General features: G+C 45.7%; 1 protein-coding gene across 1 annotated transcript in view; it reads left to right on the top strand.

Moving 5' to 3' along the window:
• LOC143923374 (uncharacterized) overlaps window positions 1-22911 on the top strand; it is a 79457-nt gene extending 56546 nt beyond the window's left edge. The window contains exons 3-4 of the mRNA XM_077447001.1: window positions 1135-1208; window positions 22450-22911. Of these exons, the coding sequence (XP_077303127.1) occupies window positions 1135-1208; window positions 22450-22847 (472 nt within the window). The 3' untranslated portion in view covers window positions 22848-22911. The remainder of the gene's footprint in view (window positions 1-1134; window positions 1209-22449) is intronic.
• The last annotated feature ends 653 nt before the right edge of the window (window positions 22912-23564 follow it).

The following is a 23564-nucleotide window of genomic DNA, read 5'->3' as shown; positions in this document are numbered from 1 at the left end:
GGGACACACGAGCAACACGAGCACAGGAAGACGTACATGAACGCCCTTCCTGGCAATTTAGGCCCGCGCTGTAGCCGTCGTTGAGCTGGAATTGCCCAAAATAAAATCTCAAATTTGAGTGTGTGATGTACAATGTACAGGGATAAGGACAATTGTAGACACTCAATCGGGTTGAACTGGATGGACTGGTGTCTTTATTCAACCTTACTAACTATGTAACTCATCACATTGACGGTAATGATTTTCAATATAAGATCCAATATTAAATCCCTCAGTATTTGAGTTTGACAAAATTGCTAATTTTTTGAGAAAATAATTATGTCAAAGAGAACATCCTTGTTGGATGCCACTCTGATCAGTGTGAATGGGGAAGGGGAATGAAAGAATTAGGCCGCGTACACACGGGCGGACTGTCTGGCCAACTAAGTCTGACAGACAGTCCGTCCTACTTTCGAATGAACGGACTTGACCACACACGATGAACAGACAGTCCGCCGAAAGCTTGCGCGATGACGTGTACAGCACGTACGACGGGACTAGAAATAGGACGTCCAATACACAGCAATGCAACCTTCCGCCGTGTAAATCCTTTCTGAGCATGCGCCATACTTAGTCCGTCCAACTCGCCTACTCATGAGCGGACTGTCCGCTGAAACCAAGTTTGGACGGACAATATTACGGAAATTCCGAAAGACTAAGTCCGCCAGACTGTCCGCTGAAAGTCCGCTGAAGCCCACACATGGGCGGATTGTCCGCTGAAACGCGTTTCAGCGGACCAAGTCCGTCAGACAGTCCGCCCGTGTGTACGCGGCCTTACAATTTTAATCTCTTCTTGGCAAGGAATTAAATTCCTACAACTGAGGGCACATCAAGTCTCTTGCTATAGATTGATCACTGATGATGTAGGAAGGAGAATTGCTGATTTCCTCTCCTGAATCCTTTTGGGTTTATGAAATCTCTGAATCCAGGCAAGTATTGTTATTATAATGTATGACTCTCTGACTTTTGAGCAAAACTGATTAAATATTCTGCAAGATTTAATGCAAATCAACTATTTGTTGGTTTTTCACCAATCTCTTCCATTTTTTTTAATTTTTTTTTTTTTGTATTTTGTATTATGGTTTTATTTTGTAGTGCCAGCTCTGGCATTTCGAACTATCAGGTATCGGACCTGAAAGAACTACTCAACACTGCCAGAAACATAACAGGTACAGAATTACCTTTATTTTAAAAGTAGAAATTTGTTTGCAGTATGTTGTAAAGAAAAACTAACATAAGCAATGACATGCAAAAAATGCAACACAATAATGAATGTTCAGTTTAACCGCCCTAATTCCGGACACTTTTACCCCCTTCCTGCCCAGGCCAATTCTCAGCTTTCAGCGCTGTCACACTTTAAATGACAATTACGCGGTCGTACAATGCCGTAACCATATGACACTTTTATCATTCTGTTCACACAAATAGAGCTTTCTTTTGGTGGTATTTGATTGCCACTGGGGATTTTTATTTTTTCTTCATAAATTTAGGTCAAAATGCATTTTTTTTGGTAAAAATAACCTAAATCAGTGTATATTATTTAGTCTGCAGAAAAGTTATAGAGTCCACAAACTATGTTATATACAGTATATCTAAAGAATTGGTCAATTCTGATGTACTGACAGTCTATTTCATTTCTTGAGGACCAAAAATGCCAGGACAGTACAAATACCCAGGCGCGGACTGACCATTTGGCCACTTGGGCACTGCCCGAGGGCCCCGGTCCACTAGAGGGCCCCATCAGGGTTACCAGCCTCAGTATAAACCAGGAACAGTATGTAAAAATATGTTTTTGTTTTTTTACATCTGTCTCTGAAATGTCCCTTACCGACATCATTTTGGTCTAAAAATACTGAGATTATAGCTGCCCCGCCTCTCCAGTACCCTCTCAGCCAATAGAAACATGTCTTTGTATACTGTGTGTACATGTGATTGTATACTGTGTGTGTGTATACTGTATGGCCCCATAATCTCTGATTGCCTGGGGGCCCCATAATCTCCTATTGCCCGGGGGGCCCCATGAGTTGTCAGTCCACCCCTGCAAATACCCCCCAAATGAATCCCTTTTTGGAAAGCAGACAGCCCGAAGGTTGTTAGTAAGAGGCATGGCAAGTTTTTCGAAGTTCTAATTTTTTTGGAAAATGAAAATAAAAAAAATATTATTTTTCACTTTTTAACTGCTTGCCCACCAGCCGCCGTCATTATACTGCACCAGGTTGGCACGGCTGCGTAAATCTCCATAGGTGTACATCGGCCTCTTTAAGAGCAAAGCAGGAGCCAATGCATGTGGTCAGCAGCCGCGATATCCACCGGCCACCCGCGATCGATCCGCAGAGGCCCAGAACAGGGATCTATCAATGTAAACAAACAGATCTCTGTTCTGTCAGGGGAGTAGAGAGAGATCATCTGTTCCTAGTGATCATGAACAGCGATCTCTCTCCTCCTCCTGTCAGTCCCCTCCCCCCACAGTTAGAAACCCCTCCCAGGGAACACATTTAACCCCTTGATCACCCCCCCCAGTGTTAACCCCTTCCCTGCCAGTGACATTTATACAGTAATCATTCTCTGCTGCTATTACCTTTTTGTACCACCACCCCCTCCCTTTAGAATGTAAGCTCTACGAGCCGGCCCTCCTATGCCTTTTGTATTGTACTGTAATTGTGTTGTCCCCCCTATACATTGTAAAGCGATGCGTAAACTGTTGGCGCTATATAAATCGATAATAATAATAATAATCAGTGGCTTTTTTTAGCTCTGATCGCTGTATAAATGTCAATAGTCCCAAAAAAGTCTCAACAGTGTCTGATCTGTCCACTGCATTCATGCAGTCCCGCTAAAAATCGCTGCTCACCGCCATTAAGAAAAAAAAAAGAATAATAAAAAATGTCATAAATATATCCCCTATTTTGTAGATGCTATAACTTTTGCGCAAACCAATCAATATACGCTTATTGTGATTTTTTTTTTTTTTTACCTAAAATATGTAGAATATATATTGGCCTAAACTCAATTTGTTTTTTAAAAAATGTTTTGGGGATATTTATTATAGCAAAAAATGTTTTTTTGTTTCAAAATTGTCGGTCTTTTTCATCTTTATAGTGCTAAAAATAAAAACTGCAGAGGTTATCTAATACCACAAAAAAATCCGGAGCTGAATGGTTAGAAATGTTTATATACTGTCACCAGTAGAGTTGAGCGGACACCTGGATGTTCAGGTTCGATGGGTTCAGCCAACTTCGGGGAAAAAGTTTGGGTCCGGGACCCGAACTTGACCCTGAACCTGAACCCCATTGAAGTCAATGGGGACCCGAACTTTTGAAGACTAAAATGGCTCAGTACATGTCTCCTCAAGTTGAAAGGACACATTTTTGCTGAACCCAATGGCTACTCCTTTGGCCTTATTCCTATATGAAAGGCTGTAATACCAAGTGAGGTGAGGTGAAAAGAGCCTAACTAGAGTAGTATGTGTAAGGTGCGTTTCTTGGAAAAAAGCAATAGAACAAGAGACTTGTTTTAATTCTCTTAGCACTTGGTGATGTTTGGTGGCATGGTTTAGGTCTCTACCATTGTATGAGAGGATATTTAGGTTAGCCATTGGGAGTTTGGAATGTGTGTCTTTAGCATGTGGTGCCATCTATACCAGCAAAAGATCGAAAAGTGCAGAGAGAAGGGAGAAGAGAAAAAGAGTATAGAAGAAGGGTAGACATGTAAGTAAATCATATTTAGTAGTAGAGGCAAAGCAATGGGAAAGATTTTTGAATCACACGGTGTTCCCGTAGGGAACGGTGGGGACGAGTGGTCCTTGCGACCCCAGTTAGGGGGTCACCAAGAAATTTGTGAGGGCCACTCACTCCTACCATCCCCAGAAGGAGAAGGAGGGGGGCGTAGGTTATACGAGTCAATCGAAAACTACTCGTGGTTTGGGAACCAGGTGTCTCGTTCACGCCTGGCCAAAGAGATAAACAATCTGAACTACATGTAAAAACCTCTGGCATTGGATAAGACGAAGAACAGTCTATTAACAACATTAAATTAGAACAATAGAGGGTGCCTTAAATCTATGGAGAATAAGACAACTGCATTCAGGACTTGGCATCAATGTAAAAGTATCAACATAGTAGCAGAGAAAATTTTCAAATGGCTGCCAACACTGGATGCACAGCATGTGAGATAAATGTGTTGTGGGGAAGATGTCATCTCACCCAATCTTCTGAGAGGAACCTGGTGTGTTGGTACGCTTCTTTTTAAGTGGAATGCTTCTCCATATGGAATCCGGAGGGGTAGAGAAGTCCGGTAGCATATCTTGCCATCCAGGGAGTTCAATCAGGGGGATACCAATCTAACGGAAGAAAGCCTGGAGATCTTCCGGGAACCTCAAGCTGGAGGAACGGCCATTTTTGGTAGCAATGAGGCAGGAAGGAAATCCCTATCTATAAGTTGCTCCATCCCCTCTCAATTGATCAAGGAGCGATTTAAGTGCTCTGCGTCGCTCCAGCATCTCATTGGAGAGATCAGGGAATATGTTGAGTGGCGCCATCAAAGTCAATGTTTGTAGTGCCCCGTAATTTGATCATTATCGTGTTTTGATCCTTGAAGTAATGCAGGCAACAAACCACATCCCTGGGTAAATTCATGGCTAAATTGCATGAGCGAAGGGCCCTGTGAACCCGGTCAAACATAGGGGGTCAGTGACCGATTTCCCCAGAATAGTATTTAAGATCTTTAGTTGCTTCTGGTAACCCACGAATGCGCAGATTGTTTCTGCGATTTCTGTGCTCCAAATCTTCTAATTTATAGAGAGGAGCGGTGAGCAAGTGCGAGTCTCTTCACAGAAATCTGCAGCTCTTTAATGGTCGCTGCTTGGGAGTCCTATCTTTTCTCAATTTCCTCCACTCTCTCTAATAAATTTTTATATCCGAACGTACTGCAGTAATTTCTTTCTTGATTGATTTCTCAAGACTGTGGAACATCCCCACCATTTCCCTTTTCAACCCGCTTACTATTGATGACATCTTGAAACCAGTGGGAGAGCCAGGGTCCTCCATGTGCTCCGATCCATATGAGGAAGCAGGGGAGGTGACGTAGCATGCTCGGAGCGGGATCTACAGGACCTCAAGGTTCTGGCCTGTGAAGGCCGTGCGCTGGGACTGTACTTCTCCAGAGCAGGAACCGCTTTATGGAGCCCGAAGAGGTGATCAAGATTGCTGGTCCTCTCTCCGATCATTTGCTCGGGTTGGTGTGGGATCTGATGGCTTTGGTAGGCATTGCCAGAGGTGTTCAGGCTTTAGCTGGGACGGAGCTCTGCTCAAACACGTCTGACCAGCGCCATGCGGAAACCTCGCCCTCCCAGAAGGTTTTTCACTTTAATGCAAAGAATGTATTAAAGTGAAAAACCTTGAGACTTTACAACTCCTTTAATTCAAGAACACCATTGTTTATTAGTATAATTGGCAACTTACAGTGTAGAAAACATCAAAAGCGTGTGGAGGCAAGGACATCCGCCCCATGTAGGGTCTGGCCGGGTAGCATACAGCGTGTCTGGCCGGGTGGTATACATCTTGTGTGGACGCTAAAGAGAACAGGTGTCCACGAGACACCGCACATCGGTGACTGGGCCTGACGTCAGTGCTGGTGACAGGGTTGGGGGCGTGGCTAATGCATTTCAGAGCTGCCCATGGCTCCTTTCTCAAAGCTCTGCTACTGCACTTAGAGTGGCGCTCCTTGTTTTTGAGTTCTTGGATTTGTACAGAGAACTCTCCATCTCCCGGGTGCTTCCTTCTGATTGCCTCTGCCTGCCAGCCTGCCATTGCTGTCCTTGCTTTTGTGAGTCCTTTGCTCTCATTACCATCAGGCTGTCACCTTCGATCTTCTGATCACTCTATCTTTGCACCATCTACCACTTGCTATGCTTTGACTACCGGGCTGGACTGGGACAAAAATTTTGGCCCTGGACTTCATCCAGACCAGCCCACTTTAATTTTGAGTGTACCCATCAGCAGTCCCCTTACATCTGAGTGTCCTCATCACCAGCAGCCCCCTTACATCAGAGTGTCCCCATGCTCCCCCCCCCCCCCCCCTCACATGTACTCACAGTTCTAAAGGCAGCATCTCATTCCTCTCTCAAGTCATGTGATAAGTGATAAGGGAAGAGAGGAAGGAAAGAAAGTCTGTCGGCTGTCTAGCTCCCCCTGCAGGCTGGAGGGAGCAGAAAGCCTAATCCTCTCTCCAGCAAGTGACGGCAGCTGCTCCACCTGGCAGGAGTGAAATCGCGATCACTCACTGTCAGAGGAGCGGCTCCAGGACTGCACCTGACCAGCCCACTAAGCCATCAGCCCACCGGGAAACTCCCTGTAGTCCCGATGGCCAGTACATGCCTGTTTGACTATAATGATTAATTCGTCCTTTTATTCTTTCCTCCAGTCACCTTGTTACTTGTCAGTACATGTGAGTGCTGGACATCTGACCTACCCCAAGTTTTGCCCCTCCCCCTCTTTCAGTCTGACTGCTGCTGTACAGAGGAGTATCAGAGATTAAAATCAGGTCGCCTTCAGATATTTATACAAGTTGCATTTGAAATGACAATAATAAATACCTAACTATATTCCTTGCCATCTTTGAAATATCTGCCAGAGTTTGTACTTAAGCAATTACAATTTCCTGCTTATTTTTCCTCATTTAGCTGTTACCGTAAGCCCTTGTACACACGACCGAACATTCCGACAACAAAATCCGATGGATTTTGTCTGACGGATTTGTCCGAAACTGGTGTTGCATACACACGGTCGGACAAAGAAAATCCGATCGTTCAAACGTGGTGACGTTATTTTATTATGGCGGGACTACGTTCAGGCTAGTAGCCAATAGCTTTGGTCTAGGAATTATTTGATCTGAGCATGCGTGGCACTTTGTCCAATCGGAATTCTCTACACACGATCGGACAAAGTCCGATCGGATCATGTTGTCGGAAAATTTTATAGCCCAGCTCTAAAAGTTTGTCGGTCGGATATTCCGTTGGAAACAGTCCGATGGAGCCCACACACGGTCGGATTATCCGACAACACGGTCCTATCGGACATTTTCCGTCGGAATGTCCGACCGTGTGTACAAGGGCTAAGAGTGTATAATCTAAGTTTTCTTGTTGGAATCTGGTAACTAGTGATGAGATTCAGGTTCACTGCCCATGGGTTCAAGGAAAATCCTTCAAGTTCAAACTTTGTCAGCATAATTCTTTTGTTATTTTACTGTCTGCAACATCAAAACATTGGTTGGGGTTTAACGTATCGGGGTCTATTTTCTTTTGGGGAGGTATAGTATTTTCTGTTGCTAGGCTTTTTTTATTTCAGGTACTTGCTAAACCCTTCTATGATGGGCCTATAATAGGCACTGAACACTATACACTATATATCAAAAACCAACTATCTTAAATACATAAAAAATATACAAGATTAAAACATGGCACTACATAAAATTTCATGTACACATGTATCCATATAAGTCAATATAAACTTCCTGCAGAAACTGTCAACAGAATAGATCTTGAGGACAGAGAAACAAACGCATTTCGAACAGAAACTTTATGTTCTTTCTCAGGGGTATATAGAGGCAGAATAACAATGTTCTATGATAGAAACATATCATTAAAGCGGGAGTCCGCTGGGAGTTCGCTTTTTTTTTTTTTTTTAAAGCCAGCAGCTACAAATACTGCAGCTGCTGCCTTTTAAAATAATGACACTTACCCGCCCAGCGCGTCCGCAATGTCGGCACCCGAAGCCGATCTCTCGATCGTCTCTCAGGTGCTGCCGCCGCCATCTTGGGTATGGGAATCAGGAAGTGGAGCCTTTCGGCTTCATTTCCCGGTTCCCTACTGCGCATGCGCGAGTCGCGCTGCGCAATAAGGATGGTCCCCGCTGTCTCTGGGATCCATGTGTTTCCCAGCAGGCAGCGGGGGACCTTCGGAAAGGGGCGTAGATTCTGTGGAAAGGGGCGTAGCTTCTGCATAATCTACGCCGAAGTGGGTGCAGATAACTGTACTGTACAGGTACCTGCACCCCCCCCCCCCCTGAAAGGTTCCAATTGTGGCGCCGGAGGGTTCCAATGAGCGGAAGGGCCACTTTAGGGTGGACCACCGCTTTAAGTAGAATATGAATTCGCCATATAGATGTATTCAATATAAAGATGGAATCTTGCCTACATGGATTGCAAGACAAAAACAATTTTCTTCCAAACACATATCTGAAGTCTATATTTTAAAACTGTAAATATTTGGAAAAATTGTACATGTGAGGAAATGTGTGTGTTCGGGTAATATGGAGTTTTGGTTTTACAGTGTTTTTTTTGGGGGGGGGGGTTACCAATGTTATAACATTTAATTTAACTTTTAACCGATTCCCGACCGGTAGACTTGTACACAACTGAAAATTTTGTTTCGGTTCGTTGTCATTTGTAAAATACATAATGTTATATTCGTTATGTTCCGTTAATACGTTTTTGGATAATTCGTTATTATTCGTAGAGTGTCGAATTCATTCGTTCGTATTCGTTGTAATTCGCTATTTATGTATGTATAGACATTCGTGATAATGATTCGTAGTTTGGAAAATCGTTTTGTTTATTGAATCTTTTAACACACACAATGACAACGTCTCTTCTCCTCGGCTCAAATACAATACAACACCCTTCTAACTCAGTTCTCAGGAATGCCCTTTGCCAGTAATCCATCCTCCGGCACAAAATTAATTAGCTGATTGGACTATAAGATTTACTTTGAGTTGACCTTTTGTTTCATTAGATCTTTAAAGAATTAAGCCTCATGCACACGAGTAGTGATGGACGAACTTCCGACGGGACGTTTCGCGAACGAGGCCAACCGTTCGCGAAACCGAACGTTCGCGGCGGGCCCCATTGACTTCAATGGGAGGCGAACTTCGCAAACCTTTAGGTCAAATTTGCAGCCACCAAATAATTATTAGCTGGGCAAACATAGTCCCACCACATGGCCAATGACATAATACATGTATGAGGTGAATTTGGGATTGACAACTACAAGCATTCTTTTTTTATATGGGAAATTGTTCTGACAATTCAGGACTGTGGAGCGCATGAAGGCAATGGAGGAGAGGGAAGGTCAGGGACCAGGGTAGGCAAAGAGGGTGCAGGAGATGATCACCAGCAGCGTGACATACAGCAATGACACCTGCACCGTGATAGAGTCATCTGACAGCAGCACCGTGATAGAGAGTACTGACCTCAGAAGCGTGACATTAAAGCGGGAGTCCACCGGGACTCAGCTTTTTTTTTTTTTTAAAAGCCAGCAGCTACAAATACTGCAGCTGTTGACTTTTAAAATAGTGACACTTACCTGTCCAGCGCGCCCACGATGTCGGCACCCGAAGCCGATCTCTAGGTCGTCTGTCGGGTCCTGCCGCCGCCATCTTGGGTATGGGAATCAGGAAATGGAGCCTTTCGGCTTCATTTCCCGGTTCCCTAATGCGCATGCGCGAATTGCGCTGCGCAATAAGAACGCTCCCCGCTGCCTCTGGGATCTGTGTGTTTCCCAGCAGACAGCGGGGCACTTGGGGAAGGGGCGGGCACTTGCGGAAAGGGGCGTAAGTTACGCCCCTTTCCGCAGAGAGCTATCCCGGAAGTGGGTGCAGTTACCTGGATTATCCAGGTAACTGCACCCCCCTCCCCCCTGAAAGGTGCCGATTGTGGCACCGGAGGGGGGAGGGTTCCAATGAGCGGAAGGTCCACTTTAGGGTGGACCTCCGCTTTAAGCACTGACATCAGCACCGTGATATACAGCACTGACATCAGCACCGTGATAGAGAGTACTGACATCAGCACCGTGATAGAGAGTACTGACATCAGAAGCGTGACATACAGCACTGACAGCAGCACCGTGATATACAGCACTGACAGCAGCACCGTGATAGAGAGTACTGACATCAGAAGCGTGACATTAAGCACTGACATCAGCACCATGATATACAGCACTGACTGCAGCACCGTAAGCAGCCCCAGGAGGAAGTCAGCACAGCACAGGGATGGTGTGATCCCCTCATAATAAGCAGGCCCAGGAGAAACTCAGCACAGCACAGGGATGGTGTGATCCCCTCATAATAAGCAGACCCAGGAGAAACTCAGCACAGCACAGGGATGGTGTGATCCCCTCATAATAAGAATCCCCAGGAGGAAGTCAGCACAGCACAGGGATGGTGTGATCCCCTCATAAGCAGCCCCAGTAGAAATATGACACCGCTCAACCTCTTCAAAGAGGAGGGTAGGGGCATAATAGTACGTGTGCTTTTTTGGGACAAGGAAGTGAGCCAAATGAAGAAAGAAGGTCTGTGTGCTTAATTAAAAAATATTGTTTATAGACATATACGTGGTCTACTGGTCACATGTGTTGAATTCCTCCGAGATCCATGCCTCATTCATTTTTAGAAATGTGAGGTAGTTAACACTGTCGTGAGCTAGGCGAGTACGCTTATCGGTCACGATCCCCCCTGCTGCGCTGAACGTCCTTTCGGACAGGACACTGGATGAGGGGCAAGCCAACAGTTCGATTGCAAATTGGGCAAGCTCTGGCCAGAGGTCAAGCCTGCCCACCCAGTGGACTATGGGTAATGATGGGTAGTCAATGCTGTTTGGGCCCTTTACCATAACATTATATCTGTACATTTTTATGATTTTGTGGATGGTTGTTTTTTAAATCTATACGCATTCACTAGTTTTGTTCATTTTTGAATTTGTCTCCAATATCTGAGACATTATTGTGTGGATACATTGTGTGATAAATGTTACTACTAGTGTATGTGGCCATTGGATGAAATGGGGGGATTCGATCTAGATCGAATGTCTGTACCATTTAGTAGGCATTTTGTAAATTTTTGCTATTTTTTTTTATTGCTAATAACAGGAGGGAATCTGGGCCCCGACCTTATTCGAACAAATTGGTCCTAGACTTTGTTGGAATATGTATGTTGGTTGGGAGATACCCGATTAATTTCAGCACTCTTTCCACCCTATCCAAGGGGTAGGAATCTGGGTTCTGACCTTGTTTGAATAAACTGGTCATTCGGTGGTTAAATTGATCGGATCCATGAACGGATGTTTTTTGTCTGCACCTATGGCGGGGCTCCCTACCTTACCCATAGGCTATAAAAGGTTTTAGCACGAGGGTGTGGGCGTACCCCTGATGACGTCAGATTGTGACGAAACGATCGTCGGGTAGATACGCTCACCTGTTGTGCTATTAACACTCGCTCGTTTTATACTTTTGCTAGCAAAATTGTTCATTTTTTATGTTACGACTACTTTTATGCAACTCTATCGAGTCATTTGTAGTTTTTAACATTTATTCGGTTGAATAATAAACTCCACGTGTTTGAAACTTTATCACACGATTGGGCGCACTTTCTCTTTTTATCCATTTGGTGATACGATATCTTGAGCCTTCCGAGCAGACCGGAACGGACTTGGATTACGAAACACCCGAAGGTGTGGGTTGACTTTTGCCTTCCCGCCCGGAAAGAGGATTCGAGTCGCCCTGGTGACTATGGAGCGTTTGAGGGACCGGCTCGTGGTCCCACCGGTTCGAATTGTTTGGGAATTCATATCTGTGCACATTAATAGATGTTCTGGTAAGCCTGCATTACTTACTTGAGTTGTAGCTGTGAAAAAGTTTACGTGGTCAAGCACCTTCACCTGAGTTACACGGGATCAACTTTACTTCTGTTCACTTATATTTTATACCCCAAATAATCATCTTCACATGTTCAATTGTATGGGACCTTGAAAAGTCACTTTCACATATTTAATGCAGGGGACTTTTTGGAATTTTTTGTTGGTTGTTTTTTTAGCAATATTTTTTGGTAAATACACTTTTTCTACATATTTTTTTTGGCAATGTTTTTTCTGGCATATGACTAATTCATTTTTTGTAAAATATTATTCATCACTGATGTCCATTTTTTGGATTCACTAATACCTAGGTCTTTCATGAGAATTTATTCAGTCATATTTAGTTATATGTAAATTCACTTAGTAGTAAGCGCTGCACTGTTGTTCACATTTTTGTTGTTGTGCCTAGTATCTGGGTTATTGTGTTCAGCCGCTGTTTTTTTAAGTAATTTTTTTATCATAATATTTTTTACCAAGCGCAGATTTTTTTTTTTGATTTTGCCCACCCAGTAGTCCAGGGGTTCATCACTCCTCAGAGCGTCCACATCGGCCGTTAACCCGATGTAGTCGGACACCTGACGGTCTAGGCGTTCCCTGATGCTGGATCCGGATGACACCTGTCGATGGGTCAGCTGAAAGAATGACCTCATATCCGAAGTCACCAACACATCTTCAAACCGGCCTCTTTTTGCAGGCGCTGTTGGATTGGTACCCGCAAATCCTTCTCTGGGAGTGGGAATTGCTCCTCTGCCAGCGCACGCAAAAGCAGAATGCAGCATTTCTCGAAGCAAGGCCTGGAAGTGCTGCATTCTGACAGCCCTCTGCAATGGTGGTAACATTTCCGCCATTTTGTGTTTGTACCGGGGGTCTAAGTACGTTGCCACCCAGTACTGGTCCTTGACCCTTATGCTTTTTATACGGGGGTCCCTATTAAAACACTGGAGCATAAAAGCCCCCATTTGCACTAAAGTGGAAGCGGTGTGGTGGCCTGGCTCCTGCTCATCATCCAGGATAATGTCGTCCTCTTCATTCTCCTCTCCCCATCCACGCACAACAGGGATCCCAGAAAGGTTTAAAGCATGCTCTTCTTGATCCTCCTCATCCGCCCCGGCACCATCCTCCTCTGACTCCTCTTCAGACTCCTGTTGTTGACTTGTCTCAGATAGAGTAGCCCCCCCTGGGAATTCATCCAGCATTGCGACTTCCTCATCTTCCCGCTCCTGCTCCTCCACAGCCTGATCAATGACACGACGCAATGCACGCTCCATAAAGAAGGCATAAGGTACCATGTCACTGATGGCGCCATGGCTGCGACTGACCAGTTTGGTGATCTCCTCAAATGGCCGCAGAAGTCTGCATGCGTTGCGCATGAGCAGCCACTGGCGCGGTGAAAAAAAACCCAGCTCCCCAGAATCGTTTCTTTCGCAGAATTCATACAGGTAGACGTTAACTGCACGTTTCTGCTGGAGCAGCCTATCAAGCATATAGAAGGTTGAGTTCCATTGCGACGGGCAATCGCAAATAAGACGTCTGACTGGCAGATTGTGTCGCCGCTGAATGTCAGCAAGGCGAGCCATGGCCGTGTAAGATCTTCTGAAATGGGCCGAAATTTTCCTTGCCTGCCGCAAGATGTCCTGGACCCCAGGGTATTTGACAAGGAATCGCTGCACGACCAAGTTTAAGACGTGTGCCATGCATGGCACGTGTGTGATTTTGCCCTGTTTCAATGCGCTAAGCAGATTGGCACCGTTGTCACACACCACTTTACCAACTGTCAAATTGAGCGGTGTTAGCCACTGATCTGCCTGTGAACGCAAAGCTAAAAGGAGTGCCGGGCCAGTGTGGCTCTTGGCTTCCAGGCACAACAGACGCAGCACGGCATGGCAATGTCTCACCTGGCATGTGGAATAGGTTCTGGGGAGCTTGGGCGGTGCAGCGGAAGAGAAGCTAGCAGCAGAAAAGGAGGAGGCAGCTGAGGAGGAGAGGGAGGAGGATGGGGTGGAGGAGGAGGAGAAGAAGAGTCAGGCCTGCATGCAATCCGTGGCGGTAAAACCAAATCTACGCGGGTGCCACAGTTTACATGCTTGACGGCCGTCAGAAGGTTCACCCAGTGGGCAGTAAAAGTGATATACCTTCCCTGCCCGTGTTTGCTAGACCACGTGTCTGTGGTCAGATGTATCTTGGCACCAACACTGTGTGCCAGAGATACATTCACTTGCCGCTGAACATGGCCATATAGCTCTGGGATGCCCTTCTCCGAGAAATACTTCCTTCCTGGGACCTTCCATTGTGGTGTTCCAATGGCCACAAATTTGCGAAAGGCCTCCGAGTCCACCAGTTTATATGGCAGTAGTTGGCGGGCTATGAGTTCTGACAAGCCAGCCGTCAACCGTTGGGCAAGAGGGTTATCTGGCTTCATCATTTTTTTACGCTCGAACATTAGGCCCACGGAAGCCAGCCTTTTTGCAGAAAAACGTGAGCTTGGCGTGATGGAAGGTGGAGTGGAGGACAATTGTGAGGAGAGAGGGGAGAGAGGGGAGAGAGAAGTAGAAGACGAGGCTTGACGCTGAGAGCCTGCAGTGTGGCTTTGTGTGTTCCGTTGCTCCCACTGGGCTCGGTGATGGCTGCTCATGTGCCTTCTTAAGGCGGACGTCCCTAGGTGAGTGTTGGGCTTACCGCGACTAATGCGTTGACTGTAAAGATTGCAGATGGCAACGCTATTGTCAGCAGCGGACACGTTAAAAAAAGCCCACACTGCGGAGCCATGTGCCGGTGTCCTGGGAGCGCCAGATGTGACCGTACATGGTCGATGACTCGCTCCTGATACATTTGCAGTCTGCTTTGTCCCTCCTGTGCAATGTAAGTTAGTCCTGCTTCTCCTCCCTATCTGCTGGTCCATATCTCCCTCTGAACTCCCCTCTTCTTCCTCTCTTGTGGGCACCCACGTGACATCACTAGACACGTCATCAACGTCACCTTCCCCACCGCTATAAGTAGAGATCTCGGAGTAGGCAGCAACACCGGGGACCAACCTCCTCCTTGGGCTGATCTGGGTACTGTCGACAGACTGCTGAGTAGCGGTTGTTGCTACCTCCTCTTCCTGATCCAATACCAAGAGTGGCTGCGCATCAGAAATGTCCTCTTGATATGGATCGGAAAATAATTCCTGTGACTCAAGCGGAAGGTATGTGGTGGTGTTGTTGGTGGTAGTGTCTTTGGGGGTGCACATAGCAGAGAGTGAAGAAGAGGGTGCAGATCGAGAGGATGAGGAGGGTGCAGAAGAGTAAGGCTGAGTGAGCCACTCAACCAAGTCTGGTGCGTCCTTTAAAGTAATTGAACGCACCTTCTGCAACTTCCCACTTTGGCTCAAGGCTGTTGCTCCTGCCCTACCCCTACCACCCCTGCGGAAGGGCCTGCCTCTTCCTCTGCCTGTCATTTTTTTAAATCACCCTGTGACAAAACTCTTAGTCTCTATACCGCTGAAGGACTGCTGCAGTATAGGGCAGCGGTCAGCAGTGGTGCACCTCAACCCTATGTATTGTGGACCGATGACAGTCCTTATAGAATAGCAGACTGTACCTCACTCAACCCTATGTACTGTAGCACCCTAGACCAAGTTACCAGTCCTTATAAGAACTTTTGTGGACCAAGCAGGTTGTGTATTAGGCCGCATACACACGGGCGGATTGTCTGCCCAACTAAGTTCGTCAGACAATCCGACAGACAGTCCGTCCAACTTTTGAATGAACGGACTTGACCACACACGACGAACAGACAGTCCGCTGAAAGCTTGCGCGATGACGTGTACAGCACGTACGACGGGACTAGAAATACGACGTCCAATACACTGCAATGCAACCTTCGGCCGTGTAAATCCTTTCTGAGCATGCGCCATACTTAGTCCGTCCAACTTGCCTACTCACGAGCAGACTGTCCGCTGAAACCAAGTTTGGACGGACAAAATTACGGAAATTCCGAAACACTTAGTCCGTCAGACTGTCCGCTGAAAAAGTCCGCTGAAGCCCACACACGATCGGATTGTCCGCTGAAACACGGTTCAGCGGACTAAGTTGGATGGACAATCCTCTCGTGTGTACGCGGCCTAAGTGATTAGCAGACTGTACTTCAGTCCCTATACCAATGAAGGACTGCTGCAGTGTAGGGCAGCGGTCAGCAGTAGTGCACCTCAACCCTATGTATTGTGGACCGATAACAGTCCTTATAGAATAGCAGACTGTACCTCACTCAACCCTATGTACTGTAGCACCCTAGACCAAGTTACCAGTCCTTATAAGGACTTTTGTGGACCAAGCAGGTTGTGTGTTAGTGTTTAGCAGACTGTACGTCAGTCCCTATACTGCTGAAGGACTGCTGCAGTATAGGGCAGCGGTCAGCAGTGGTGCACCTCAACCCTATCTATTGTGGACCGATAGCGGTCCTTACAGAACAGCAGACTGTACCTCACTCAACCCTATGTACTGTAGCACCCTACACAGACCAAGTTACCAGTCCTGATAAAGAGCTTTGTGGAAAAAGTGAGTTGTGAATGATTAGCAGACTGCAGCAGAAGGGCAGAAGTCAAGTATAATATTCTTTCTATATTTGGAAGAAAGAATATTATACGTGTACAAGCCTATTACCGTACCACTGATACCAGTCCTGAAAAGAACCTTTGTGGAACTAATAGTAACAGCAACTCTTTAAACTGACCCTCACTGCCTGACACACTGCTTCCTGCCTGTCCCTATACAAACTGGCAAAACAGAGGAGACTGGAACGATTACTGGTTACTGGAATAGCTCTTTTGTGGACCTGATAGTAACAGCTAATGATGATGATGATGATGATGATGATGATGACTAAACTGACTCTCCCTGCAGCACCGTCCTGTCCCTTTCTCTAAACTGACAAAAGACACTCGGGCTGCTGCAACAATCAGTAGCACAGCAAACCTATATACACCTAACACCTATACCAGTCCTGAAAAGAACTTTTGTGTACCAAATAGCTAGCGATATATCTCTCCCTACTCCACACAGCAACCTTTCCCTATAGTGACAGAAGAAAGAATGTAAAATGGCCACCGGATCGGGTGTATTTATAAGTTAGGGGGAATGTCCAAGTGTCCATGTGCTGTAATGTCTCAATTGGCTGTCCTGTACCCCATGATGGATGTGTCATCATAGGTCAAAGTTCTTTTACACATTAAACATGAAGGTCCGCTGGGCGAACAGCGCCAATAGTCCGCCGAACGAGCGGACCGCGAACGTCCGAAATTCGCCGCAAAACGACCGCCGGGCGAACCGTTCGGCCATCACTACACACGAGACGCAGTTAAACGTGTGTTCAGAGGCAGTTGGACACTTTTTTTCAACTGCTCCTGAACTCATTCAATGTTATCCTATGTATCCATGCACACAGTCTCGTTTTTTGCCATTTTTATGCAGTTGCGTTTAACCTCGTTTTTCCAGAAGCAAAAAAATGGGTTCAGATGCGAAAGTTTCCACGTTTCAGCGTTTTGCCGCGTTTTCGTTTATAAGCGTTTTTAAAGGTGACCCTTTTTTTTACATTAAAAATCTCAAAAATGATTGCAAATGAAGAAAAACCATTGGAAAAATATTTTAAACAATTGCAATTGCAAGTGGACAATCCACAACTTGTGGCAAGTGACGTGGCAAGTGGACAATACACAACTTGTAGCAAGTGACATGGCAGGTGGCAAGTGATGTGGCAAGTGGACAATCCACAACTTGTAGCAAGTGACGTGGCAGGTGGCAAGTGATGTGGCAAGTGGACAATCCACAACTTGTGGCAAGTGACCTGGCAGGTGACGTGGCAAGTGACCTGGCAGGTGACATGGCAAGTGGAAAATCCACAACTTGTGGCAGGTGACTGGCATGTGACGTGGCAAGTGGACAATCCATAACTTGTGGCAGGTGACGTGGCAAGTGATGTGGCAAGTGGACAATCCACTTGTGGCAGGGGACGTGGCAAGTGACGTGGCAAGTGGACAATCCACTTGTGGCAGGGGACGTGGCAAGTGACGTGGCAAGTGGACAATCCACAACTTGTGGCAGGTGACGTGGCAAGTGGACAATCCACAACTTGTGGCAGGTGACGTGGCAAGTGGACAATCCACAACTTGTGGCAGGTGACGTGGCAGGTGATGTGGCAAGTAGACAATCCACAACTTGTGGCAGGTGACGTGGCAGGTGATGTGGCAAGTAGACAATCCACAACTTGTGGCAAGTGACGTGGAAGGTGATGTGGCAAGTCGCGTGGCAAGTGGACAATCCACAACTTGTGGCTGGTGACGTGGCAAGTGGACAATCCACAACTTGTGGCAGGTGGCATGGCAGGTGACGTGGAAATTGGACAATCCACATGTCGTGGCAAGTGACGTGGCAGGTGATGTGGCAAGTGACGTGGCAAGTGGAAAATCCACAACTTGTGGCAGGTGATGTGGCAAGTGGACAATCCCCAGCTTGTGGCAAGTGACCTGGCAGGTGACGTGGCAAGTGACCTGGCAGGTGACGTGGCAAGTGGAAAATCCACAACTTGTGGCAGGTGACTGGCATGTGACGTGGCAAGTGGACAATCCATAACTTGTGGCAGGTGACGTGGCAAGTGATGTGGCAAGTGGACAATCCACTTGTGGCAGGGGACGTGGCAAGTGACGTGGCAAGTGGACAATCCACTTGTGGCAGGGGACGTGGCAAGTGACGTGGCAAGTGGACAATCCACAACTTGTGGCAAGTGACATGGCAGGTGACGTGGCAAGTGGACAATCCACAACTTGTGGCAAGTGACGTGGCAGGTGACGTGGCAAGTGGACAATCCACAACTTGTGGCAGGTGGACAATCCACAACTTGTGGCAGGTGACGTGGCAAGTGACGTGGCAGGTGATGTGGCAAGTGGAAATCCACAACTTGTGGCAGGTGATGTGGCTGGTGACGTGGCAAGTGGACAATTCACAACTTGTGGCAGGTGGCATGGCAGGTGACATGGAAAGTGGACAATCCACATCTTGTGGCAGGTGATGTGGCAAGTGACATGGCAAGTGATGTGGCAAGTGGACAATCCACATCTTGTGGCAGGTGATGTGGCAAGTGACGTGGCAAGTGGACAATCCACAACTTGTGGCAGGTGATGTGGCAAGTGACGTGGCAGGTGATGTGGCAAGTGGACAATCCCCAACTTGTGGCAGGTGCCGTGGCAAGTGACACGCTAAATACAAGTACACTGCAGCTCTCACAGCTGCTTCTACTCACTCTGGTCTCACAAAATTGCTGAAATAGTTAATAATACTGTTTTTTGAGCTGGGGCGGGTCTATGATGTTAGCTTAACTAAACGCTTCTAGACGCAAACGCGGTAAAACGCCGCTAAATCGCGGTAAAAATCGCGGCAAAACGCGCGTTTCTAAACGCCGGTTTCAGCTTTTAAAAACATGTGTCCAGCAGAGTTTGCATCTGCGTCTCGTGTGCATGAAGCCTTACCGAATCATGTCTAATTCATTCGTTATATTTCTTTCGTATTCGTTGTTATTCATTTATTTTTTATTCGGACATTCGGATGCATCCGAATGTCTGAAAGATGCAAAATTCATCCGAATTTCAATTCGTTACGAAACAAATTGCACAAGCCTACCGACCGTCTCCTGTACTTATACGTCGGCAGAAGGGCACAGCTGGACAAAGTAACGTACCCGTGTTTTCTAAATCAGCCCAACTTTTTTTATTACAATATTACTTACACACACAATCCTGGAAGCTCTATACAAAGGACTGTGTATTCCGCTATTTTCTATTATTTCTGAGTTATATTCTGCAGCTCCCCCGACTGCTGTAATGCTGTACAGAGTTACTGCCACAGTAATGCCAAAGTAGGTAATAAAATGATATAATTTAATAACTGAATAAAATTAGAATGAGCTGACCAAGCCATGTAAAAAGCACACTGATGAGTTTACTTCCTCTTTGTCTCCCTGCAAAGGTAAAGCATAATGGACTACTATGCATCGCATCGCATCGCATAGTAGTCCATTATGTGTCACTTACCTGACACAGGAGCCAGCGATATCACCGCTGTCCCCTGTAGTCCGGCGCGTCCATCTTCTTCCAGGTATCGCTGCTCCGGCCACTCACAGCGCCGATGCAGCGATGATGTCACTCCCGTACAATGCGCACGGGAGCCGCCACTAACGGCATATGCTGCTAACGGCTTTAGTGCGCCTGCGTGCCGCTGTCTATGGTGCCTTAATCTAGGCTTACCTGTAGGTCAAAGTGGTTTGTAAGGGTTTACAACCACTTTAACCACTTAAGCCCCTGACCATTTCCCTGGCTTAAGACCAGACCACTTTTTACGATTCGGCACTGCGTTGTTTTAACTGACAATTGCGCGGTCGTGCGACGTGGCTCCCAAACAAAATTGACGTCCTTTTTGTCCCACAAATAGAGCTTTCTTTTGGTGGTATTTGATCACCCCTGCGGTTTTTATTTTTTGCGCTATAAACAAAAATAGAGCGACAATTTTGAAGAAAAAATATATTTTTTTTTACTTTTTGTTATAATAAATATCCCCCAAAAATATATAAAAAAAAATTTTCCCCTCAGTTTAGGCCGATACGTATTCGTTTACATATTTTTGGTAAAAAAATCGCAATAAGCGATTATTGATTGGTTTGCGCAAAAGTTATAGCGTTTACAAAATAGGGGATAGTTTTATGGCATTTTTATTAATATTATTTATTTATTATTTTTTTTTTACTAGTAATGGCGGCGATCAGCGATTTTTTTTTTTTTTTTTTTTTTTTTTTTTTTTTTTTTATTGTGACTGCGACATTATGGCGGACACATCGGACATTTTGACACTTTTTTGGGACCATTGTCATTTATACAGCAATCGCTGCTATACAAATGCAGTGATTCCTGTGTAAATGACACTGGCAGTGAAGGGGTTAACCAGTGGGGTGGCAGTGTAGGGGTTAAGTGTTCCTAGGGGTGTGTTACTAACTGTGGGGGGGTTGGGCTTTCTTTTAGTGAACACTGATCTCTGCTCCAATCGCAGGGAGCAGAGATCAGTGTCACTTGTTGCTAGGCAGAACAGGGAGATGCTGTTTACAACGTCATCTCCCTGTTCAGCCGCTCCGTGAGACGATTGTGGGTATGCCCGTGCCGATCGAGTCCACGGGACCCGTGACCGGACTTACAGGGGTCCTGCGATGGCAGGGCGGCAAATTTAAAGGGACGTACAGGTACGCCCATTTGCCTGCCCGTGCCATTCTGCCGACGTACATCGGCGTGCGCCGATCGGGAAGTGGTTAAGTAGAACGGACATAGGGAAAAATGATATGGATACCATCACAACACCAAGATTTGGGATCCATCACAAATATTTTGACAAAAAAACACATTAAAGATTTGGGATAGAGTAGGTAGAAGACACAACTGGGATCATAATTCACCATTAATGTCACTTTTAGACACACATTTTTATTTATTTTTTACCTGGGAAGGAGGAACACTTATATTTTACAAGTTGGGCTAAAAAGGAGGAGATATTACTGCAGGATGTGATGGAAGGGAATAGAATACTCACTTATGAGGAAATCACTCGGGAATGGGGACATAAATCACTAGATAAATGGAGATCAAATACAACACTTTGCCCAAACCTTACCACAACCACTGTGAAGAAGCCAACTGAGACCCCTAGAGAAGCTATTGAAGTCCCCTCTAAGTTTAGTAAGAAGGATATCGAAAATATACAAAATATTGATGCGGGAAGCGGACCACGAATATCCTTCTTACCTAGAAAACTGGGAAAGGGAGATAGGCCCCTTAAAGAGGAAGTAAACCCTGATGAGTTTACTTCCTCTTTCATTCCCTGCAAAGGCAAAGCATAATGGACTACTATGCATCGCATCGCATCGCATCGCATCGCATCGCATAGTAGCCCATTATGTGTCACTTACCTGACACAGGAGCCAGCGAAGTCACCGCTGTCCCCTGTAGTCCAGCGCATCCATCTTTTCGGTGAGGTCTCGCAGCTCCGCCGCTGTCATTCGGCGAAGCCGCGGTGACGTCATTCCCGCGCATGCGCACGGGAGCCGACACGCGCGGCAGCTCCGTTGTTGGAAATGCCACGCTCAGTGCGCCACTGTCTACATCGCATGCGCCGTAGACGGCGGTGCCTGTCTTTGGGCAAATATCTTCTAAACCGTATAGGTTTAGGAGATATTTCTTGGACCTACAGGTAAGCCTTAATCTAGGCTTACCTGTAAGTCAAAGCGGTTTGTAAGGGTTTACAACCACTTTAAGAAACGATGAACATGGGAACAAGATAATTAGGTTGGCGCACTCAGTAGCAAAGGATACACAAACAACGGAAATGTCCAATAAGTTGCTCACCAGGTGGTACGTGACCCCACCCCCCCCACCCCCAGAGAATGCATGGTTATGGGCGGGACAACCCCCCAACTTGTTGGAGGGGATGAACCGCACTGGGAACCTTTTTGCATCTCTGGTGGGAGTGTATTAAAATACAAACGTACCGGGACGGAATATTAGAAGAAATTTTTGATATAACAGGTGCACAGATCAAGAAACAACCATGGGTATGCTTGTTCCATGACACAGAGAAGGGGGTGTCTCAATGTAGATTGACTTTAGTCCCATACCAAAAAAGAAACTCACACTTTGTTTTTGTTTTTTTTTTCTGTTTTAAGGACTTATGCCCATCGTGGTCATCACTCGTGAGCTCCACGGAAATCTGCCAGACGTGAAGGAAAAATTCAGGCAGATGGGGGTAGAGAATATGTTTTCACTGGAGAATTACACCACGGAAGATCACCTGAAAACTCGCGGTAAACACGAGACCATCCTGAAGTGTTTTTATGAGCTCATTAAAGATGTGGAGTTCAGAATGGGAGAGAAAAGGGATCCTATTGCTGAGAAGATTGACAGAAAAAACATTTTATTCAAATTTTTTCATGATAGAGAAAAGGAGAAAGCAGTGATGGAAGCTGAACGTAGAGCAAGGGAATCTGCAAAACCTCCTTCCCCTCCTTCCCCTCCTCCCTCTCCTCCTCGAAGTTTTATACGGTCTATATTTTCATGGTTTTGAATTTGAAATAAAAAAAATAAAATAAAAATGTAATTAAAAAATAAATAAGACAACAGTAAAGTTAGCCCTTTTTTTTTTTTTTTATGTTATGACTGCTGGGCTTTTACAGCCCAACCTGAAAAAGTTAACTTTTTGTAATTAAAGTGGTTGCAAAGACTAAAGGGTTTTTTTTTTTTTTTTTTTTTACTTACCTCAATGCATTCTCTGTATAAAAGTGTTCCTAAACCCAGTAATATGAAAATAGTTCATCCCCCCCCCCCCCCCAACAGTGCCCACAGCTTATAAATCTACATTTTACAATTAAAATATTACCATCATATACCTTTTGGATGATCTGTATACCACGATTGCATCATAAATTGCACAGTTTCTCCAGTGCTGAGAGATCAGGAAGGAGGAGATTTTCACTTCAGCCTGTATACACGTCCACATGTGTGATGTCAATATCATGTGACCTGGCTAGCTCTCAGAACAAGTAACTGTTCTCTCCAGCATAAAAGACACAACTGAGCATGTACAGGTCGGTAGCCTGTGTTAGCTAGCTTTCCCCAGATAGACAATGTATAGTTGCCAAAATCATAAAAAAAATAAATAAAAAAAAATCGGGACACTTTTTTGGCAGTAGGCGGAGTTGTATTATAATTAGGGGGCGGGGTATATGGTTATAAACGTGGCATAGGAAAAGGTGAAAATGCGGCACGTGCAGCGCTGCAAAAT

The sequence above is a fragment of the Lithobates pipiens genome, unplaced genomic scaffold, assembly GCF_037356315.1.
Source record: "Lithobates pipiens isolate NorthernLeopardFrog02 unplaced genomic scaffold, aLitPip1_a1.2 Scaffold_22, whole genome shotgun sequence".
In the NCBI taxonomy this organism is placed as follows: Eukaryota; Metazoa; Chordata; class Amphibia; order Anura; family Ranidae; genus Lithobates; species Lithobates pipiens.
The sequence above is the reverse complement of the archived record's forward strand: the minus strand, read 5'-3'. Positions and strand labels throughout refer to the sequence as shown.